General features: G+C 43.0%; 1 protein-coding gene across 3 annotated transcripts in view; it reads left to right on the top strand.

The window, feature by feature from the left end:
• Ipo8 (importin 8) overlaps positions 1 to 5,287 on the top strand; it is a 68,290-nt gene extending 63,003 nt beyond the window's left edge. For 2 of the 3 annotated variants that reach the window (XM_052175341.1, XM_052175343.1), the window contains exons 24-25: positions 640 to 756; positions 3,154 to 5,287. In XM_052175341.1, coding sequence (XP_052031301.1) covers positions 640 to 756; positions 3,154 to 3,173 — 137 coding nt within the window. In that variant the 3' untranslated portion in view covers positions 3,174 to 5,287. The remainder of the gene's footprint in view (positions 1 to 639; positions 757 to 3,153) is intronic. The other variant, XM_052175342.1, reaches the window with a different exon arrangement.
• The last annotated feature ends 13,804 nt before the right edge of the window (positions 5,288 to 19,091 follow it).

Genomic DNA, 19,091 nt, shown 5'->3' with positions numbered 1-19,091 from the left:
AAAAGCCTCTGAGAAGTCCCTAGGAAGGAGGGCAGGACTGAGGGTGGCTGCCTTGGATATGGGCCCTTTGCCCAGTCCAGAGTGGAGTGTTTTTCTAAAAGCTGTTGACCTGTAGTGGTTTCCCGAAGGCCAATCGAGCTAGTGAGAGAAATGGGGGATTGCGAGCATTTAGAAAGAAAACGTTAAACTTTGTTTCAGTTGTGCTAAATTTGAAGTATTTACCTGGAAAAGTCCACGAAGAGAAGGGAAGGATTTTGCGCAAGGGTACAGACTTGGACCCGCAGTGCAGAAACAAAGCAGATGTGGAAGGCAGTATGAAGAGTCCAAGGAGGATGGTAACAAGGGAGCCCCGATGTTTCCCTGTGTCAGAATTTTAGGGAATAGTTGGAAAAACTTCCAGAAGAAGATAGAAAAAGACAGAATTGGGGAAACCACTCTGTGAAAGTTACTTTCCTTGGGGCTCCTCATAGTTGGGTTTCAAGTGGGCCTTTGGAAATGACTGTTAGGATCCAACTCATGACCCTGCCTCTTACTATCTGACATAATCTCATTGTGATTTGGTCATGCTGCTTACCTTTCCTGAGATAATAATGTTACTGGCTCTCTTACCTCTTCTCCAACCCCCCTGAAATGCTGTAGCTGTGCAGAATCGGGATGCTGCTTGGTACCAGCTGCTGGTGGCGCCACTCAGTGAGGATCAGAAAAGAAAGCTGCAGGAGGTGTACACGTTGGCAGAGCACCGAAGGACACTGGCAGGTCAGCCAGGCCTTTCCATATTGGAGTTGTGTGTCCCAGAGTCACCATCTGGCTTACTTGATAAAAATGGCTACAGACCAGCCCTTCACGATAATGAAAAGTTCCACTGTCTATATAGCTGTGCTCGTTTTATTTTTAAGATAGGGTTTTCCATGTAACTAGGCTGGCATGAATTTGTAGTCCTCTTAATTTCTTTGTATCTGTATGCTCTAGAGTTACTACTGTGCTACTCCTGAGCTGAACGGTGGTTCTTTTTCTCTATTTGAGATGCTGGGGTTTGAACTCAGCTTTGTACATATCGTGCAAATAATCTACTAGTGAGCTAGTGAACTGCAATCCTAGACCACCACCACCTCTTCCTCCTACTTCCTTTCCCCCTTCCTCTTCCTTCCCCTCCCGCTCCTTTGTCTCTGGAGACTGGGTTTCACTATGGGTTAGCTGTCCTGGAACTCACTGTGTACCCCAAGCTAACTTCAAACTCAGCTATCCTTCTGTCTCAACCCTCTTGAGGGCTCAGATTACAGGTGTGTGCCACAATGCCTACCTTTTTTTCTTTTGTTTAAGAGGCGATGTTGCAAGTTGGCTAAACTAGCTTTAAACTTAACTGTAAACTCTGGATTTTTAATCCTCCTGCTTCAACCACCTGAGTATCTGGGATTATTGAATGTCCCTGTGCCACTAGGCACATGTTTTGTTTGTTTGTTTATTGTTTTTTTAAATCACTGTAGCTCTGTCAACACCATTTCACAGGTAAAGGTTATTAGTGTGTTCCCCATTTACATCCTCCTGATGGTTTGGAGAAGAAAGGGTTGGAACAGGGCTTGTTGAGAACCTAACATCTCAACCACAGATGAACTAAAAGCACTCAGTGGATCTTACGAGGAGCTTGTATTCCTGAAAATGAAATGCCACATTAATCAGTTTACTATTGATGTTACCAAGGATGTACCTAAGGAAATCAACTTATGAGAAGAAAGATTTTATTTTGGCTCTTGGTTTCAGTCCCTGGCTACTTGGTCCCCTTGCCTTTGGGTCTCTGGTGAGGTAGTGCTTTATGGGAGGAGTGTGAAGTAGAGGAAATGTACTCATTTCAAGGGACCTAGGAAGCAGAATGGAGATGGGGCTGGGACCCTACTATCTCCCTTAAAAGCACACCCTATGGGGCTGGAGAAGGGGGCTCAACAATTAAGAGTCTTTGCCATTCTCGAAGAGAATCTGGGTTAGGTTCCCAGCACCCACATCAGGTAGCTCACCACTACCTGTAGCTCCAGTTTCCTTTTTTGATTCCCCTTTCTGGCTTCTTGGGCACCTGCACCCAAGCATAAGCCCCTCTCACACAGGTGCATAGACATGTATGTATGCACATACTACACACACACACAAATATAAATAAATATAAATCTTAAAAAAGCACACGTAAAAAACTCACTTCCTCCAGTGACGCCTCTCCTCTTGAAGGTTTTCGTACCTCCCAGTAGTGCCATAGGCTGGGAACCAAGTGTCAGCATGCGGACTTCAGGGGACATTTCTGACCTAAACCAGGGCAAGTCCTCATTTGTTTGGAATTCATGTGTTGGTGACTATTAATTTTCAGTTTTTAAGGAGAAATTGCCAGGCGGTGGTGGTGCATGCCTGTAATCCCAGCACTCTGGGAGGCAGAGGCAGGTGGATTTCTGAGTTTAAGGCTAGCCTGGTCTACAGAGTGAGTTCCAGGATAGCCAGGGCTATACAGAGAAACCCTGTCTCCAAAAAACCAAATCCAAGCCCACCCCCCCCCCGCCCCCCAAAAAAGAAGGAGAAATTGTTAAATGTCAGGACTTTGAGCTCACCCCTGGGTTGTTAATGGGAAAGATTTTGTGGTTACAAAATATTTCCATATTTCCATGGGAGACTCAGGGAGTTTTAGATGAGGACTGTTCTTCTGGATCAGGAGTAGGGGAGTGATGTGTCTTTTGTTAGGAGTGTAGCCTGTAGCTATTGGCTTCCAGCTTCAGAACTGTTTAACGGTCTCTTATGCTAGCAAATGGGTTTTTCACAGTAAACACAATTGCTTATGGATGTGGTTTTGTTAAAGGCTGGCATCCAGTTAGGTGGCTAACTAATACCAAGAATCATGCTCTTCTCAAGTTGTAAATCCATAAAAAGAGGCAGGCCTGGGAGGGGAGGATGGTGTCTATCCTGGCACTTGGTGTGTAGAGTCAGGACAATCAGGAGTTGAAGGCCATCCTCAGTTGGATAGCAAGTTAGAGGTCAGTCTGAGCTACATGAGGCCCTGTCTGGAACAGAACAAAACAGTCTACTATCATGAAAGGCTGGTTCTTTAAGATTACTTTCAGTATTCTCACCTGAAGCCATCTTTCATGTCTTCCCACTTTTTTTTTTTTTTTTTTTTAATAGCAGGGCAGTTTCACATTTGAGGACAAGAGCATCTTCTCTGCGTTTAATTTTGGAGTTGCGCCCAGCAACAACTGGAAGGCGTGTCCACCGTGCACCGATCGGCGTCACCACTGCTGCTTAGTACACGGGTTGAGGGCCAAGTGGGAACCGAGGGGAGGCATCATCGGCATCAGATGGCCACAGACCTGCTCTCCCTCCCTTGACCCTTCTTACCCTGGAATATATATATATATTTTTAACAGCTACTGTAATGTATGAAATTTTAAGAAAGCAGAGTCATTGATTGGAAAGGACAAAGCGTCCGCTCTGAAGGCTGAACGCTGAGGGGTTAGAGTTGTGTATCGGCGCATGTCTCAGGTTTTTGCCATGAAGAATCAGTGGATTTATGCAGATAACAGTGCCTTCTGTTGTACATGAATAATCAGAAACTTTTTTTTTGGAGTGCATTGCAATTTTTTTAAAGCATAAAACATATTTCTAGATATCCTGTAAACCTTGGTTATGTCATTTCGTTCTGCATTTTACTCTTTGAGTTGACTGTCGGGCAGGTAGTGCCGGTCTCTGGCTTCAGAAGCATCCTTGCTTCCGTTGGCCACCCTGCGCCCAGAGGCTTCCTTCGAGGCTTGGAACTTAGGCTCTGTCTTTTTCATAAGACATCTATGGCTATCGTAAGAGCTCTTAAGTTCCATTTCCCATCACCTTTCCCCTCTTGAATGGGATGATGTTTCTTTCAGAATCACAAGGGTGTTGATAATATTGATAACCTGCTACGTTCAGGCTTTACCCACCTCTCAGCAGCCAGCAGCAGGGACTTGTTAGTCACTGGGCTTAGCAGAAAGACTGAAGGCCTTAGGAGCCGTGTGCTTAAATGATACTGCAGGGGTTGTGGCATCCAAATAAGAAAGCACACTGAAGTTCGAAGCAGAAGGTGATTTCTGGGCAGGGACTTGGTCAGTAGTTACCATTCCAACCATGTTGGACAGGGCCCAAAGCATTTTATAATTTTTTTTTTCTTTCTCCTTTTAACCTTCTCTCCTTTGTTTGTGAGATTGTCTCTGTTTGCAACCTAGGTTGGCCTCAAGATTGCAGTCCTCCTGACTCAGCCTCCTGGCCGCAGGTAACACACCCAGCTGTTGGGTTTCGCTATGTAGTTCTGGCTGGACTGGAACTCACTCTGTGGCCTAGGCTGACCTCAGACTTGTGGCAGTCCTCCCTCAGCTTCCAGGGGTTGGAGTTACAGCCACGACAAATGGTAGATATATTGCTGTTTAGTAAAAAGACCCAACAGATCTAATCTAACAACCTGCTTGTCACAGTCTGAAATCTCTTCAGCCTGATTGAACTTAGTACTTATTATTAATGCTCGGTTGTTTTTTTTAAACTTCTTCAAGGGTTCTCTCGGTCAGCTGGGTTTACAGGTGAATGATGATGTATGTCCATATTGCAGATGGCTTTTCCTGAACTGTTCAAGAGCAGAATATGAACCACTGTGCTTTCATTTGGCAAAATGGAAATATGTTATCAGGATTCAACATATTTCTGGATGTGATACAGATTTTGTTTGCATGAAATAACTGCAGCTTAAATTTCCATCAGCAACTGGCAGGATTTTCTAGGTGATTCCTGAATTACAAATCCTTACTTTTATTCCTTTTTTTTTTTTTTTTAAATTTAGGTTATTTAATTTTTTTTCAGAAGTAGCTAACAAAAAGCCATATGTTTCAGAGTGAAATTACCCTATATTTTGCCATCTCTCATTTTTCAGGGCACCAAAGCTGCATGTCCCCCAGCAGTTAGAAGGGAAAGATTGTATCGTGGGGGTTTTAGACCTCTCAAGTAGTCAGTTTTCTCCTGTGTCTTCTATGGTTTAATTGTAACCTAGGTAGTATTCCTTCACACTGGATCCCGGGGGCTTGGGCTTTGGAGTTGTTACTTCGTGGTGAATTGTCATCTGCAGTATTAAAGGGAAGACATATTCCTGCACATCACCATACCTTGTTTTTAAAGCCAGAGTCATTGTATGACTTTTATTACCAGAAGTGCTAACCGGAATGTGATCTGGTCACCTTGGAAATGCAGGAATTTTTATGAATGTACTGTAAAATAAAATGTGGGCTAATTCCCAGGAACTGAACTCTGCTATATGGAATGCTTTCGGGAATGTGGAGGTGATAACTCATTGGCATGCTTTCCTCACTGCTAGGAACCTGGGACGAAGGGGCTTTCGGCACTGAGAGGAAGTCAGAGCCCACATTTCATCATGAACCAAGAGAGCATGGCAGTACTTCTGCAGGCCAGGGTAGTGCTTACTGGTAGGCAAATGGTAAACAAGATCAGGCAGGAGGAGCACTAGTTTGAGGCCAACCTACACTCTACCTTTAGAGCTGGACATGGTTGCATATACCTGTAATCCCAGCACTTGGTAGTAGGCAGGAAGATCATAAGTTCAAGGTCATCCTCATCTACATAGTGAGCTAAAGGCCAGCCTGGGTGATGTAAGACCATCTCAAAAATAAATGAATAAATAAATAAAATTAAATAATAAAAACCGAATTGAATCTCTGAAGAAGATTATATTCTGTGGTCAAAGAAAGTAACATGCCAACAGGACAAAACCATCATCATTTCACCAAACGTGGAAAAGTATTTGATAAAATTTAGCATCCTCCGATAATAAAAACTTTAAAGGTCAAGTATAGCAAGAATTTGCCTCAACAGAATTCCATTTGTGTTCAGGTAACAGTATTAAATGGGGGAGGTTAAAGCCTTTCTTCTGAGAATAGGAATAAGACAAGGGTGCTAACTTTAGATGCTTTAATAACTCTGGAAGGCTTAGCCTGAGAAATTAGACAAGAGAAAGAAATGGAAAGTACTGAAATCAGAAAGACTTCATCCCTGCAAATAGCATAGTTTTAAAATTTTTTATTTTTAAATTTTAAACTTTTTTTTATTGACAGAATATTTTTCAGACTGTGTTCTGGTTATGCTTTTCTCCCTCCTCCAATTCCTTCCAGATCCTCCCTACCATATATTTCTTATTACACTGTGTGTGTGTGTGTGTGTGTGTGTGTGTGTGTCACAGGCTTGGTGGCAATCACCTTACCTGATGAGCTTATCTTGGGGGCCCAGCATGATAGTATATGAAGAAAAATCTGAAGACACAACTAAAAATCTGCTAGGACTGACAAAGAAATTCGGTTAAATTGCAGACTATAAAATTAACCTATCAAATTAGCATATATACACTAGTAATGAACTAGCTGAAAAATCAAGAGAAAAGTCACATTAATAAGAGTTATAAAAATAAATATCGTAAAATCTGTAATAAATTTAACTATGAAGGCAAATACTGTAATGAAGATAAACCACTGGTAAAAGAAACTGAAGATAGAAAAAGTAGAAAGGCATTCCACGTTCACAGAGTAGAAGAATATTTTGATGTGTACATGTGGGACCAGAGGTTAACATTGGGTATCTTCAATTCTCACTTTTGTTTTTTAAAAAGATTTACTTATGTGAAGTGTTCTGCCTGCATGCCAGAAGAGGGCACCAGATCTCATTATAGAGGGTTGTGAGCCACTATGTGTTTGCTGGGAATTGAACTCAGAACCTCTGGAAGAGCAGTCAGTGCTCTCAACTGCTGAGCCATCTCTTTAGCCCCACCCCCTTTATTTATTTAGGCATTGTCTTTTTACTAAATCCAGAGCTCATTGGCTAGATTGGCTGGCCTGTGAGCTCTAAGGATCTACTTATCCCTGCCCCATCTGTCACCAGTGCTAGGATTGCTGGCATGCCCTGTCTACTGGATGATGTTCCTTGATTTCAAGATGGCTCCATGATCCAAGATGGGCCCCAGTAGTTCTGAGAAGGATTGTTGGTGATCTTCTTGTCCAATTGACTTATATATGATAATACCAAACAGGTGACATCATAGTACAACATTTTAAAGATTCTGTCATAAAAACCTGTGACTTCCACCTTGAATGGATGCTTTCTCTTCCTGTCTCTACATTGTATCATTTGCTTTGGTTGGAGCCCTGTCACAGGTGCTCTATGAAGAGGCCCATTTATCTAAGTCTTCAGCTTTCTGTTGATGGCTGCAGGAGTTTGGTAACTGTTTCGCCCTTCTCCAGTCTTCAGAAACGACCTTAGAATAGAGTGATAAGTCCCCTATGCCAGTCCTGGACTTCTCACCCTCGGGCTTCTTGGCTTAGTCGCTGAGTTTGTGGGCACTTGGTTATGCTGCTATAGATAACAAATACATCGTTTATATATAATATACAATTTAAGAAGAGAAAAGGATAGTGTTTTATTTCCAAAAAACATTTTTTTTAATGATTGCAGGAATTTGGGGACTAACCTGAAAATTTAAACATGATTTAACAAGATACTAATTATAAAAACAGGCATTTTGTCATGTATTGCTTCAGTTTGTTTAATTTGATGACTTGAAAAATAAGATATATGGGCTGGAGAGAGATGGCTCAGTGTTGCAGAAGACCTGGATTCAGTTCCCAGCACCACACTGTGCCTCATAACTGTCTATATATGAGACCTCAAAGCCTTGCCTCTACAGTGACACACTTCTTTAACAAGGCCATATCTCCTAATAGTGCTACTCCAGTGGGCCAAGTGAAGGGTTTGTTCTCGGGTTTCGGCACCAATGAAGAGGGCATAAAAAGAGAGGGGGGGCTTTAGAGAATGTGGTATGGCAGTGTGGGGGAAGGGGGTGCTTAGGAGGGCCCATGTCCAGGCACCTCTTCCCCCTGAGGGACCACACGCACACAGACATGGTATAAAATAGAGTTTATTCAGGGCAGAGAATGGGAGTTAGGGAGGGAGGGGGAGAGAGAGAGAGAGGAGAGAGAGAGAGAGAGAGAGAGAGTAGATAAGTGGAGGAGTGGAGGCTGGCCATGACCATGTGGAGAGAGGGGGGAGGGGAGGGGAGGAGAGCCAAAGGGGCAGAGAGGTGAGAGTGCGATGAGAGGCGAGAGGAGGGGCAAGTAGCCCCTTTCATAGTGGGCCAGGTCTATGGGGCGGGGCATACCTGGCTGTTGCCAGGTAAGTGTGGGGTGGAGCTTAGACAGTATAAGTCAAACCAAGTATATCCAAACCACCACCCATTCATTAGATAAGTCTTCAAAATATTTTTTCTTTCCCTAATCAGGACTCATTCACATCTGTATTTAGCTGCTTGGGTACATGGTAGTTGGGATCAGCAGAGCCAATTACACCCCTTTCTCCATTGATCATTTATTCCTACTCCCATCACTCCCCAACACTTTAAGACAGGGTCTTTCTGTACTTGACAACAGCCTGGAACTGGAGTGCTGCCTGCTTCAGTCTCTTCAGTGTCTGGATACAGGTGTGTACTACCTTACTTGCTAATCCAAAATTTCCACACAGTGACAGCTGCTTTGAGGGAGTCTGAATTGAAAGCTGCATGTGGTTTTGTTCTAGCCTCTGAAGTCCCAAAGTCACTTATGCTGTAGTTTACCATACAAATCAAGCCCAGCTCAGGCAAAAATAAAATGCTACATCTGGATGAGTGGATCAGAAAGTCACGTTGTAAAGGAGTGTGGACAAAGGTTGTTATAAGTTTTTGAGAACCATTACCATAAATATTCACTACTGTCTGTATTCTCCTAGTAAGTCAAGTCCCTTCTACATGTTAAAACACTCCTTCCCCAAGATTCCCGAAGTCTCATTAAATAATGTCCTCAGCCTTAAAGTCTATCATTTTTAATTTGCATTAAATGCAAAATGACTTGTACTGTTTTTGATGCAGCAACCCAAGAACTCAGAGGTTTCTCACAAGTTTGTGTGCACACGTGCTCGTACAACCCTTCATGGTAACATATGAAGGTGAGATGTGTGTGTGTGCTCATAGACTCATTAGAAAGTATGAGGAGAGGAAGGCACTTAGTGACGAGTTCTCCTGGACGAGAGGGTCTCCTTCAGAGATGGCACGGTTGTGCTGGCCTTTTGTCATCTTGTCACTCTGTCATTTCCTTTTTGGTTTCCTGGAATATGATGCTGTGTAGGAGGAATTTTGCCAAACAGGTCCAGCTGCAATGCTGGTGCATACTCCGTTGATACTTCCTCCCCTGGCCAACCTAGAATTTAACAGCATGTCTAGAGACCGCTGACACTGGATCAGGTGATGGAGGGATGTAGCCACCCGTGACTACATTAGAACGGCTTACCGCGCTCCCTGGAAGGAAAGCTGGGGATAGGAATGGGGTGACGGGAGAAACATGGAACCAAGACAAGATTTCCTGCTCAGGGCTCAAAGTTTAATGGAAGTCTCCAATATATATATATATATGTTGGCTTGCTCCACAGGTGCCAGCTACCTGTGGAGCAAGCCAACCAGTTCTGCAGACCAGTTTCCAGTCTTTGGGGAAAGGGTCTTCCCCATATATATATGGCACCTCAGGGAACTGCAGGTCCTTGGAGAACTGTGGACTTTGCCTTGGTCTGAGCACTCAGCCCTAGGTGGAGGGGATTATGGCTAACACAGGAATTCCTGCTTGAAGGCTTGGAGAGGAACTTCACCTTGGTCAATGTAAAGTCCTGCCAGGCAACATGGCACCCCAATATGGCTCTCTACAGAAGGAGACAATAAGAAAGAGAATGCCGTGTCTGGTGACTTGAGAACCATGAGATGCTAGGAAGGGGGATAAAGGTTTGCTGAGTTCCTGCAATAAACGAATCTGCTTTTGCCCCTTGCCTGACTCAGTCTTCGTCCTTGACTCTGTGCCTTCTTACCCCCCACCCCCAAGGGTGCTGGTTGGAGTCACAAGCAGCACTGCTACACTCAGCTGCTATTAAAAATACTGTTCAATGTGAAGTTTCTCTGTCTTCCAGTGCCACAAAAAATTGGGCTTGTGCCCTTAAAAAAAAATTCTCTAGTTACTGTGTGTTTTTTATCCCAAGGAAGCTGGTTTTTAAAAAGATGCTATCCACCAAATGATATGGCGGTAATTTATCTACACTGCTTTGGCTTCTGACAGGTCACACTTGTGTACCTGCCCAGGAGCAATCTGGTTTTGCGAAGGACACACACACACACACACACACACACACACACACACACACACACACGCGCGCGCGCCAATTAATATTTGACATGCCATGACTTAATCAAAGGCTAGGCACACCTAAACCTTCCCCTGCTATCAATTGTTCCCCTCTGATACCCCTGAGACTCCTAAACGTTCCCCTGCTACCCAGACCCAATCAGGGAAGTGGCCAGTGGCCACATAACTGGTTGGCTTTCTCTCCCACAGTGTTTATGTTCTATCCTTCTCCCCCCAAATCATGGGGATCCTCTCTCTTCCTCTCTCCCAGGTCCTAGCCTATGCAATCTAAAAGTTCTGCCTCTCTCTCTCTCTCCAGCTATTTGCCATTGACTCTGTATTGATTGATCAAAAACCAATTAGGAATAAGGACCTTCAGTGTTTGGACATGCTGATTCCTGATTAATTCAAAGCATTAGAACAAAGAATACACATGGAATGCAATCTCTGATAAGTGGATATTAATTAGCCCAGAAGCTCTGAATACCCAAGGCACAATTGTATAACAAATGACTCCCATGAAGAAGTATGGAGAGGGTCCTGATCCTGGAAAGGATTGATCTAGCATGGGAAGGGAATATAAGGACAGATAAAAAGGAGGGAGGTGATTGGAGAAGGGATGGAGAGAAGAAGGTTTATGGGACATATGGGGAGGGGGGATCCGGGAAAGGGAAAATCATTTGGAATGTTTTAAAAGAATATAGAAAATAAAAATATTAATAAATAAATAAATAAATAAATAAATAAAAGAATAGCTCCTCACAATCTAAAAGTTTTAGGTGCATGCTATTCATATTACTCAAAAGAAAAATGTGAGCATGCCTGTAAATGTCTTTTTTCCCCTTCTATATACCATGAGCCCTTAAACTCTCACTGAAATAAATCAGCAAAATTATTACTCAAAAAAAAACCCTAATCCTCAACAAAATCATCTGCAGCTTTGTAAAAAAGGATAGCTAGCACATTTTCAAAATCTATAGTGTTTAGAAGAGCGACGAGGTGGCTTACCATGTTTCAGTCTGGTGTTGTGACTATTGTTTGTTTCAGCAAACAACTTTCAAGGGGGCTGGAACTAGTATGGCAGTTTAAGATTATTTTGGGTGGAGTTGGGAAAGGTCATTAGCATGTAGAATAATATAATTTGTTGGTGATTTTCTTCAGTTAGTGTCAGAGAAGTCAGATACTTGATGATTCTGAGAGTTTCAGTTGCTCCAAATTCATACTTGGCAGTGTTAGTCATTTTATTGAGTCAATATTAAGATTTCTTTACATATTACAGATGTAAATTCTTTATCAGATTGTGTCTGTGGCTGATGTTTCTGGTTTTTTTTTTAATGTGAGTCAGCGTCTCACTATATATATATATATCACTCTTTTGCTTGTCTGTTGCAAGATATATGATCACACAGAGGACCCTGAGATTGTGTTAGTTAAAAAAAAAAACCTGTTTCTACTTGTGGTGTGGCTCAGCCCTTAGCACACATCTGTAATTCCTCTGGCTGTAATACAGATACACTCTTAGTACTCACCTTTAGTCCCAAACAATGAAAGTGAAGTTAGTTGGTAGAAGGAAGCACTCATGTTTGAAAGTGATGTCTAATTGAGAGGCAGATAAAGTGACCAATCAGAAAAAGATTTGACAGAATAGGATATGGCCAACTCTTAAGAGAAGGGAGAGGAAAGAGAGCAGCACAGAGGGAGAAAGGAGGCAGTTTTCTGGGAGAGTTTAAAGAGACAGGTTGAAGAAAGACCTGTGTAGAAGGAGCCAGAAGATTAGAACATGTTGCCAAAGTTAGTATGAGGCCAAGCAGAGCAGTTCAATCAGAAGCTGAGAGAGAAGCAAGTTGGAATCAGTCAGCTTAGAGAGGAGTTTGGCCCAGAACAGATGAGTTGAACCAACCAGGCAGAGCTCAGAAAGAGTTAGAAAGGGTGAGCTTATTCAACAGTAAATTTCAGAGGCTGAAAACATTCTAGGCCTAGATTAGAAGATTGTATGGAGGCTAGAAGCTTCCAGGACTAAGCCTGGGTTAGCAGATGGAGGCAGTAAGCCTCTTAGATGACAAATAAAGTTACTCTAATGTTTGTACCTGTGATTGGAAGCATCCATTAGCAATTAGAATACAGATCCCAATGTAGGAGGGTAGGATTCTTATTGCCCACCTTGTCCTGCTTGGTCTTATAGGTTGCTTGTGAGCTTTGGGTACACATGCATGGTGGTTGCTTCCCTAAGACCTGGGGGATGGGAGACAGGTGGCTTCTGCTAACATTGACCAAAACTAATGCAATTCACTGTCCAAGTCTTACACTGGCAGTTCTAATCCTTAGGTAAACTCTGGAGCACCCAGTTATATAAGATAAATCCGACTGCTTTATATGTGGTTCAGGTGGGAAGAGTGTTTCCTAGTGCCTTCTGTTGAACTATCTTCTTGCAGTTTTATGATCCCATTTGGATTGTTTAAATTTCGAGAGCTCATCTGAGCTGGAGAAAAGCTGTACAGTTAGAGGTTGTTGTGTAACAAGTTTCTCTTGAGATTGAAACACTTAAAGGCAGCCTTTAAGTAGGAAGGTAACACAATGACTTCAGGAAGTCTTTAAAATAGGAAGGTAACTCAATGACTTCAGGAAGTCCCTGAAACTGACCAGATTCACTAGGCCCCTCCCTACCAGATAAGTCCCTCTTATATATGCCAAGCTGCAAAGAAGATTCTTGAGATCAGACTGCTGCCAGGAAGAAACAGAAACCAGCTGAGCTTCCTGGAAGGGATTTAGAATAAGTCACTTGGCAAGGACATTCCAACCTGTTGAATTGCCAGCAGGCTGTGTAGTATGCTCCAGGTTTTCAGCTATTGTGAGCTGTCACCTATGCTAGTGTAGGCTGTGGTGATCACTTGCTTCTGTAAGTAACTCCTTATCCACATTCCTGTAAGTAACCACAATGAAACTCATTGGTTAGTTGGACTTTTATTTATGGTACGTATTCTTTGGCCTGACATGATTCCCTATCTGGGGTGAGTAGATTGTTGTATCATCTCCCCAGAAAAAAAAATTGTCACACAACAGTTGTAAAACAAATTAAGATAACAAACCACAATAAAGGATCCATCAAGCCTTTAGACATTGTGGCTGTGGTGTCATCTAGAGGCTTAAGTGAAAGAATTCCTTCCTCCCTGGGGAGGGACGGTCAGGTGGGTGCTTGCAGCTCTTACTGGCCAGGAAGCCACAGATGTTGTTTGAAGGGGAGGGGAGGCTGCTGAGTGTGGGGGGCTGCACAGTAGCACTGGGTGCTGGGTCAGAGTGGAAAGCAGTGAACAGAAGATGCTGAACTGGAACCAAATGAGCTTCACCTCTTTTTGGCTGGGAGAGTCATGAAATAAATTTTTCTCCTGAAGAAAATCACATAAAAAAACCAAACTTGCTTACTAATGAAAGATCAGGAAGAAAAAAAAAGACAGTAAGTCTAAGAAATAAGGAACTCACATTTGAATTAGCATTTAGTGTTGACATTTGAATGAGAAAAACAAACCAGCTCAGTATAGCAGGACTTGAGTTTATTGAGATGGGTTGTCAATGTAGTGTTGTCATGTGCCCTGAAAAATCCACCATTCCACCATGATCAGGGCAATCACGGGGGAAAAAGAGTCTCAAGAGCCTCACTACATAGTAACAATTCAAGATACTAAGGAAGTGAGGCAGATTTAATAGACCATTTTGCAGAAAGCGATGGTGGTATTGAGGATGGTTTTTAAAAGTCCCTGATGATAAGAAATTCCTATTGTCTTTCCCTGCTGGGATTTACAACCCAGCATCACTGTCTTTCCAAGCTTTCCATACTCAGGGTTTTGGATACAAAGTCTCACTTAATAAATTCTGGGCTTGAGATGACTCCCTTTCTGACTGTGGGCTCGGTCATGTAGCAGAGTTTTGAGATAATCAGTCACCAGCTGCTGGGAAGGGGAGGGGGGAGCCTGGCCCTTCTGCCTTTCTGTAAGTCTAAGTGCGTCTCATACTGAAAATGGGCGAGAACAATGTATTTCTTACATCATGGAGCCTGGTTAAGACAGACAAGGGAGTTTTGATAGTCAACATTTCAATTAATGTAGGCCAGGGTGCAAATGGCTGAGTCCATTTGATTTATTTCTTGTTGTGTTTTTATTATTACGTATGTGTATTTTGTGTGTGTCCATGTGTGTATGTACATGTGTGTGTACATGTGTCACAACAAGCATGCAGAGTACAGCTTTGTGAAGTCAGTTCTCTCCTTCTACCATGGGATTAAATCAATGAGGTTTGTAATCATTCAAACAGGAAACTGTAGAAGTATGTAGAAGTGTGTGCTCCTCCTTGTCTCTCCTGTATTCTTAAAATATTTTATATTTATTATTTGTGAATTTCACATCATGCACCACAATCTCATTTATCTCTTTGTGTCTACCTTCTGCTCTTGCAATCCTTCCCAGAAACCCCTAAAACAAAACAAAACATAGAAAAATATCACATGGTGGAAGCTACAGTGTGTCATAGTGTGTTACACAGTACATTTGGAAATGTTCATTACAATGAATCATTGGTCTGATTCCAGGCCTCTGGCTTCTGCTACACTATCAGTACCGAATCCTCACCTATTATTGCCCTGAATCATGGAGGTACTGCAGCTTTGGAGTGGCAGGACTGGCCCTTTCCCATGTTCCAGCAGTTCATAGATGAGGTAAATTTTGGATTGGGCCAACTCAAAGCCCTGAATCTGGGCCTGGGCTGTCCTGCACTTTCGTCTGAGACAATGTCTGGCCTCAAACTATCAGTGGTCCTCCTGCCTCAGCCTTTCTAGTGATGGCATTGCAAGTGTCAACTGCTGTCCTCAGCTCCATTCCTTACATTTAATATTTGGGTAGTTTGTGGTTTGTGCTGGCATGAGATTCCACAGCTGCTTGAATAGCCATTGTGCATGCCTGCACCGGTGTGTGTGTGTGTGTGTGTTGGGGACTGAAACCAGGGCCTTGTACATGCTAGGTAACACTCTACCATTGTGCTAAGTCCCCAACCTCAATATAGCTCTAAAAAAATGTTTTCAGGTCAGTTGGATTATGAGAACCTATCTTTACCATATGAGGTAGTGAAAGTCACATATAAACATTTAAATGGCTATGTGATGATCTCTGTCATTTCTTACTATTTCCTAAATAATGCAAAAACCATTCACTGTCCTTCTATAAGGTGCCCCACAGAGCAGAGACTGCTGATTACTGAATGGAGGGAACTGGAGCATATGATTTCCCTCAGGGAGTGAAGAGTGAATATATCTCCTGAGAATACAGGCAGGTAACATGGCCTAGTACTCTTAGACTACAAGCAAGCTGTTCATTATGGAATTGTTAAGAACAAAAGGTTTTAAAACTACATGTCTCTCTCTGTGTGTAGTGTGTGTGTGTGTGTGTGTGTGTGTGTGTGTGTGTGTTAGAGTGTGTGTAGAGATCAGAGTATTACTTGCAGGAGTCAGTTCTTGTGGATCCTGGAGATTAGACTCTGGTCATCAGGCTTGGCCGCAGGTGCCTTTACCCACTAAGCCACCTCATTAGCCCAGAAAAACACCTCCCCCCTTTTCTGTATTGCGGTCAGATACATACATGTAAAGACGGGGGCTAAAGAGATGGTTCAGTGATTAAGAGCATTGCTGCTCTCTCAGTGTACCCAGGGTTTGGTTCCCAGCTCCTACGTGGCAGCTCTCAGCCATCTGTAACCCCAGTTCCGGGGGATCTGACACCCTCTTTGTATTAGGGTTCTCCAGAGGAACAGAAATGATAGTGAATTATATATCAAAGGGGATTTATTAATGCGACTTACAGGCTGTGGTCTTGCTAGTCCAGCAATGGCTGTCTCCCAATAGAAAGGCCAACAATCTGATAGTTGCTCAGTCCAGAGGCTGGTTGTCTCAGCTGGTCTTCAGTGTGTCAGAATCCAGGAGAGGTTGGTTCTAATGCCAGCAAAGGAATGCTTCAGGCAGGAACAGCAGGAGTGTGGGCAAACAGGCAAAATGCAGAAGCCTCCTTCCATGTCCCTTTATGTAAATAAGTAAGCTGTCCCCAGAAGGTGGCTCAGATTTAAGGTGAATCTTCTTGACCACTTCAAATGATCAAGATTTAGGATAAGTATTGTGTTTTATTAAAAAAAAAAAAAAAGAACCAGGATATGTTTGGTAGAGGCATGGTATGGTAGGGTGGAAGGGGTTGCCTCTGCGGGCCTATTCTGAGGCCTTCCCCCTGAAGTACCAGCCATTCAACAAATACAGTGTGGAATAGAGTTTATTTAGGGCACAGGGAGGGGAGTTGAGGGAGTAGAGGCAGAGAAAGGCAGAGAGGGGAGAGAGAGAGAGAAAGAGAGAGAGAGAGAGAGAGAGAGAGAGAGAGAGAGAGAGAGAGAGAGAGAGAGAGAGAGAGGCGGAGGGGGGCGGAGAGGGAGAGGGAGAGCTTTGGAGTGGCACAAGGGGAGGAGTAGAGGTCAGCCATGAGAGCAGGGAGGGGAATGGGGAGAGAATGGACAGAAAGGGAAGAGAAGAAGAGAGTAAGAAGAGCAAGAAAAAGAGGAAGGGTGAGCAGCTCGTTTTATACTGAGTCAGGCTTATCTGACTGTTGCCAGGTAACTGTGGGGCAGAGCCTAAAAGAATGCTAATAGTAAGTTCTCACCCTCAACCAACTCAATCAAGAATAATATCTCATAGTTGTGTCTAGCTGATTCTAGATGTGTTTAAATTGACAACCAATATTAGTGATCACACTCTTCTGGCCTTCGTAGGCAGCAATTATGCACATGGTGGATAGATACACATGCAGATAAAACATTCATTTACATAAAAAGTACAGTAAAATAAATACATAGAGACAACCCTTTCTCTCAAGGAGCCCATACCCATACTTGGTGAGAACCATTCTTTTGCATTTAAATCTATGTTAAGGTCTTTTCATAATAAACTTCGTTTGATTTAAAAAATATAATTTACCATTTGTGATGGTTTGAATGATGTTTCCCATAATCTTAGGCCTGCACACATACTTGTAGGCTATGGTAGTAAGGATGGCTCCAAGAAATCCACAGAGATCATTTCTGCTTTTAAACAGTTGACTCAGTATGCCAGATCCTCACTCTGAGCCACACAGCTGAAAAGATTTATGTTTTCAGCACACAGTGCACTAACAAGAATATTTCTGAATCAGGCTCATGCTATGACTCAGTAGGTAAAAGTGTTTTTTGTGTGGGTCTGATAACCTGAGTTTGACTCCCAGAATCCACAGTGGAAGGAGAACCATTTCTGAAAATTGTCCTCTGTCCTCCATTTGCATACCACACACACATGCTGTAATCATAAAAAGAGGAAGAGGTGTGCGAATATGTTCTGTGGTGGTGTGGGGAAGGGGGTGCCTCAGGGGGCCCGTGCCAAGGCGTCCCTTCCTCCTGAGGGACCACAAACCTGATGGTATAGTATGGAATAGAGTTTATTCAGGGCATGGGGAGGGGAGTAAAGGAGGTAGTAGAGGCAGAGAAAGGCAGAGAGAGGGAGAGAATAGAGAAGCAGAGGCCGCCATGACCACGTGGAGAGAGGGGGGAGGGGAGGAGAGCCCAAGGGGGGCAAGAGAGAAGCTGAGTGAGAGAAAAAGAGAAGCAAGAGAGAGGGGAGGGGCCAAGCAACCCCTTTTATAGTAGGCCAGGCCTACCTGACTGTTGCCAAGTAACGGTGAGGCAGGGCATACCTGGCTATTGCCAGGTAACTGTTGGGTGGAGCTTAGACATAATCCTAATAGCACACAATAATAATAGTAATAATAATAATAATTAATAATAGTAAATAGAGCGAAAATCATGTTAGCAAGGATATGGAGAAAATGCTTCATGTACCTGCTCACTGGAAATGTGACATGTGCAGTCATAAAGAAGTTCAGGATTGCCAAGAAAAGAGCCACCACTCTTGGCCAGACAAGGTAAACTTTACTCTTGACGAAGCGAGCGTACTTAGAAGATACATATAGAATATTTTCCTGACTGTGGAATATTTTCACAGCCCTATGGTAGTAGCACACTGTATATACACACAGAGGCAAGAGGTACGTTTGGTTTTTATTCTAACTCAGGTGGTAACTGTGTCTTTCCCAAACTGGCTGGGGTCTAACTTCACAGTCTTAATTCATTTGGTTAGTCTGAGAAGAACTGGCACAGAGGAAATGAAGGTAGAGGAGAGGAGATCACTGCTGCAGGCTGCCAGATTCCTGGAACATAGCAGTTAGCTGTTAGGTAAACAAAGCCCCACTCTGTGTGTTTGTGTGTGTGTGTGTGTGTGTGTGTGTGTGTGTAAATATTTACATGAAAGTCTTACAAGTTATTTGATTAAATAGAAGACTCACGTTTGATATTTCCTTCAGTCCCATGGAAAGTACAGAAGTTCCTAAAAGAAAGATAAGCTAGAATTATAGACAGTGCCAACAGTCCTACTTCTGGGCACATACTAAAGGACAGACACACTACTATGCTGAAGTCATCTGCATTCCTGCTGCTAATGGGAATCTTTGGCTGGAGTCAAGATACAGAAAAGGTCCAGCTATATTATAGACATATAATATAGACACATAAAGAAAATGTCTATTGATGAAGGAGAAATTTTAAGTAATAGAAGGGGTGGTTCCCAAGGGTTTACTAACATTTATCTAGGAGACATTATATTATGAAGAGTAGAATTTAGCCAGGGGAGCACTGCTCCCTAAATCCCCCAAAGATAAGGAGTATGCTAGCCAGACCTGTTAGATAAACAAAAATCATTCATGATGCTAGGATGTAAATGTGTGCTCACTAGGACTGACCAGCTGTTAGATCGAT

Source organism: Apodemus sylvaticus, chromosome 2, assembly GCF_947179515.1.
Source record: "Apodemus sylvaticus chromosome 2, mApoSyl1.1, whole genome shotgun sequence".
Lineage (NCBI taxonomy): Eukaryota > Metazoa > Chordata > Mammalia > Rodentia > Muridae > Apodemus > Apodemus sylvaticus.
This window is presented reverse-complemented; position numbering and strand designations above follow the sequence as displayed.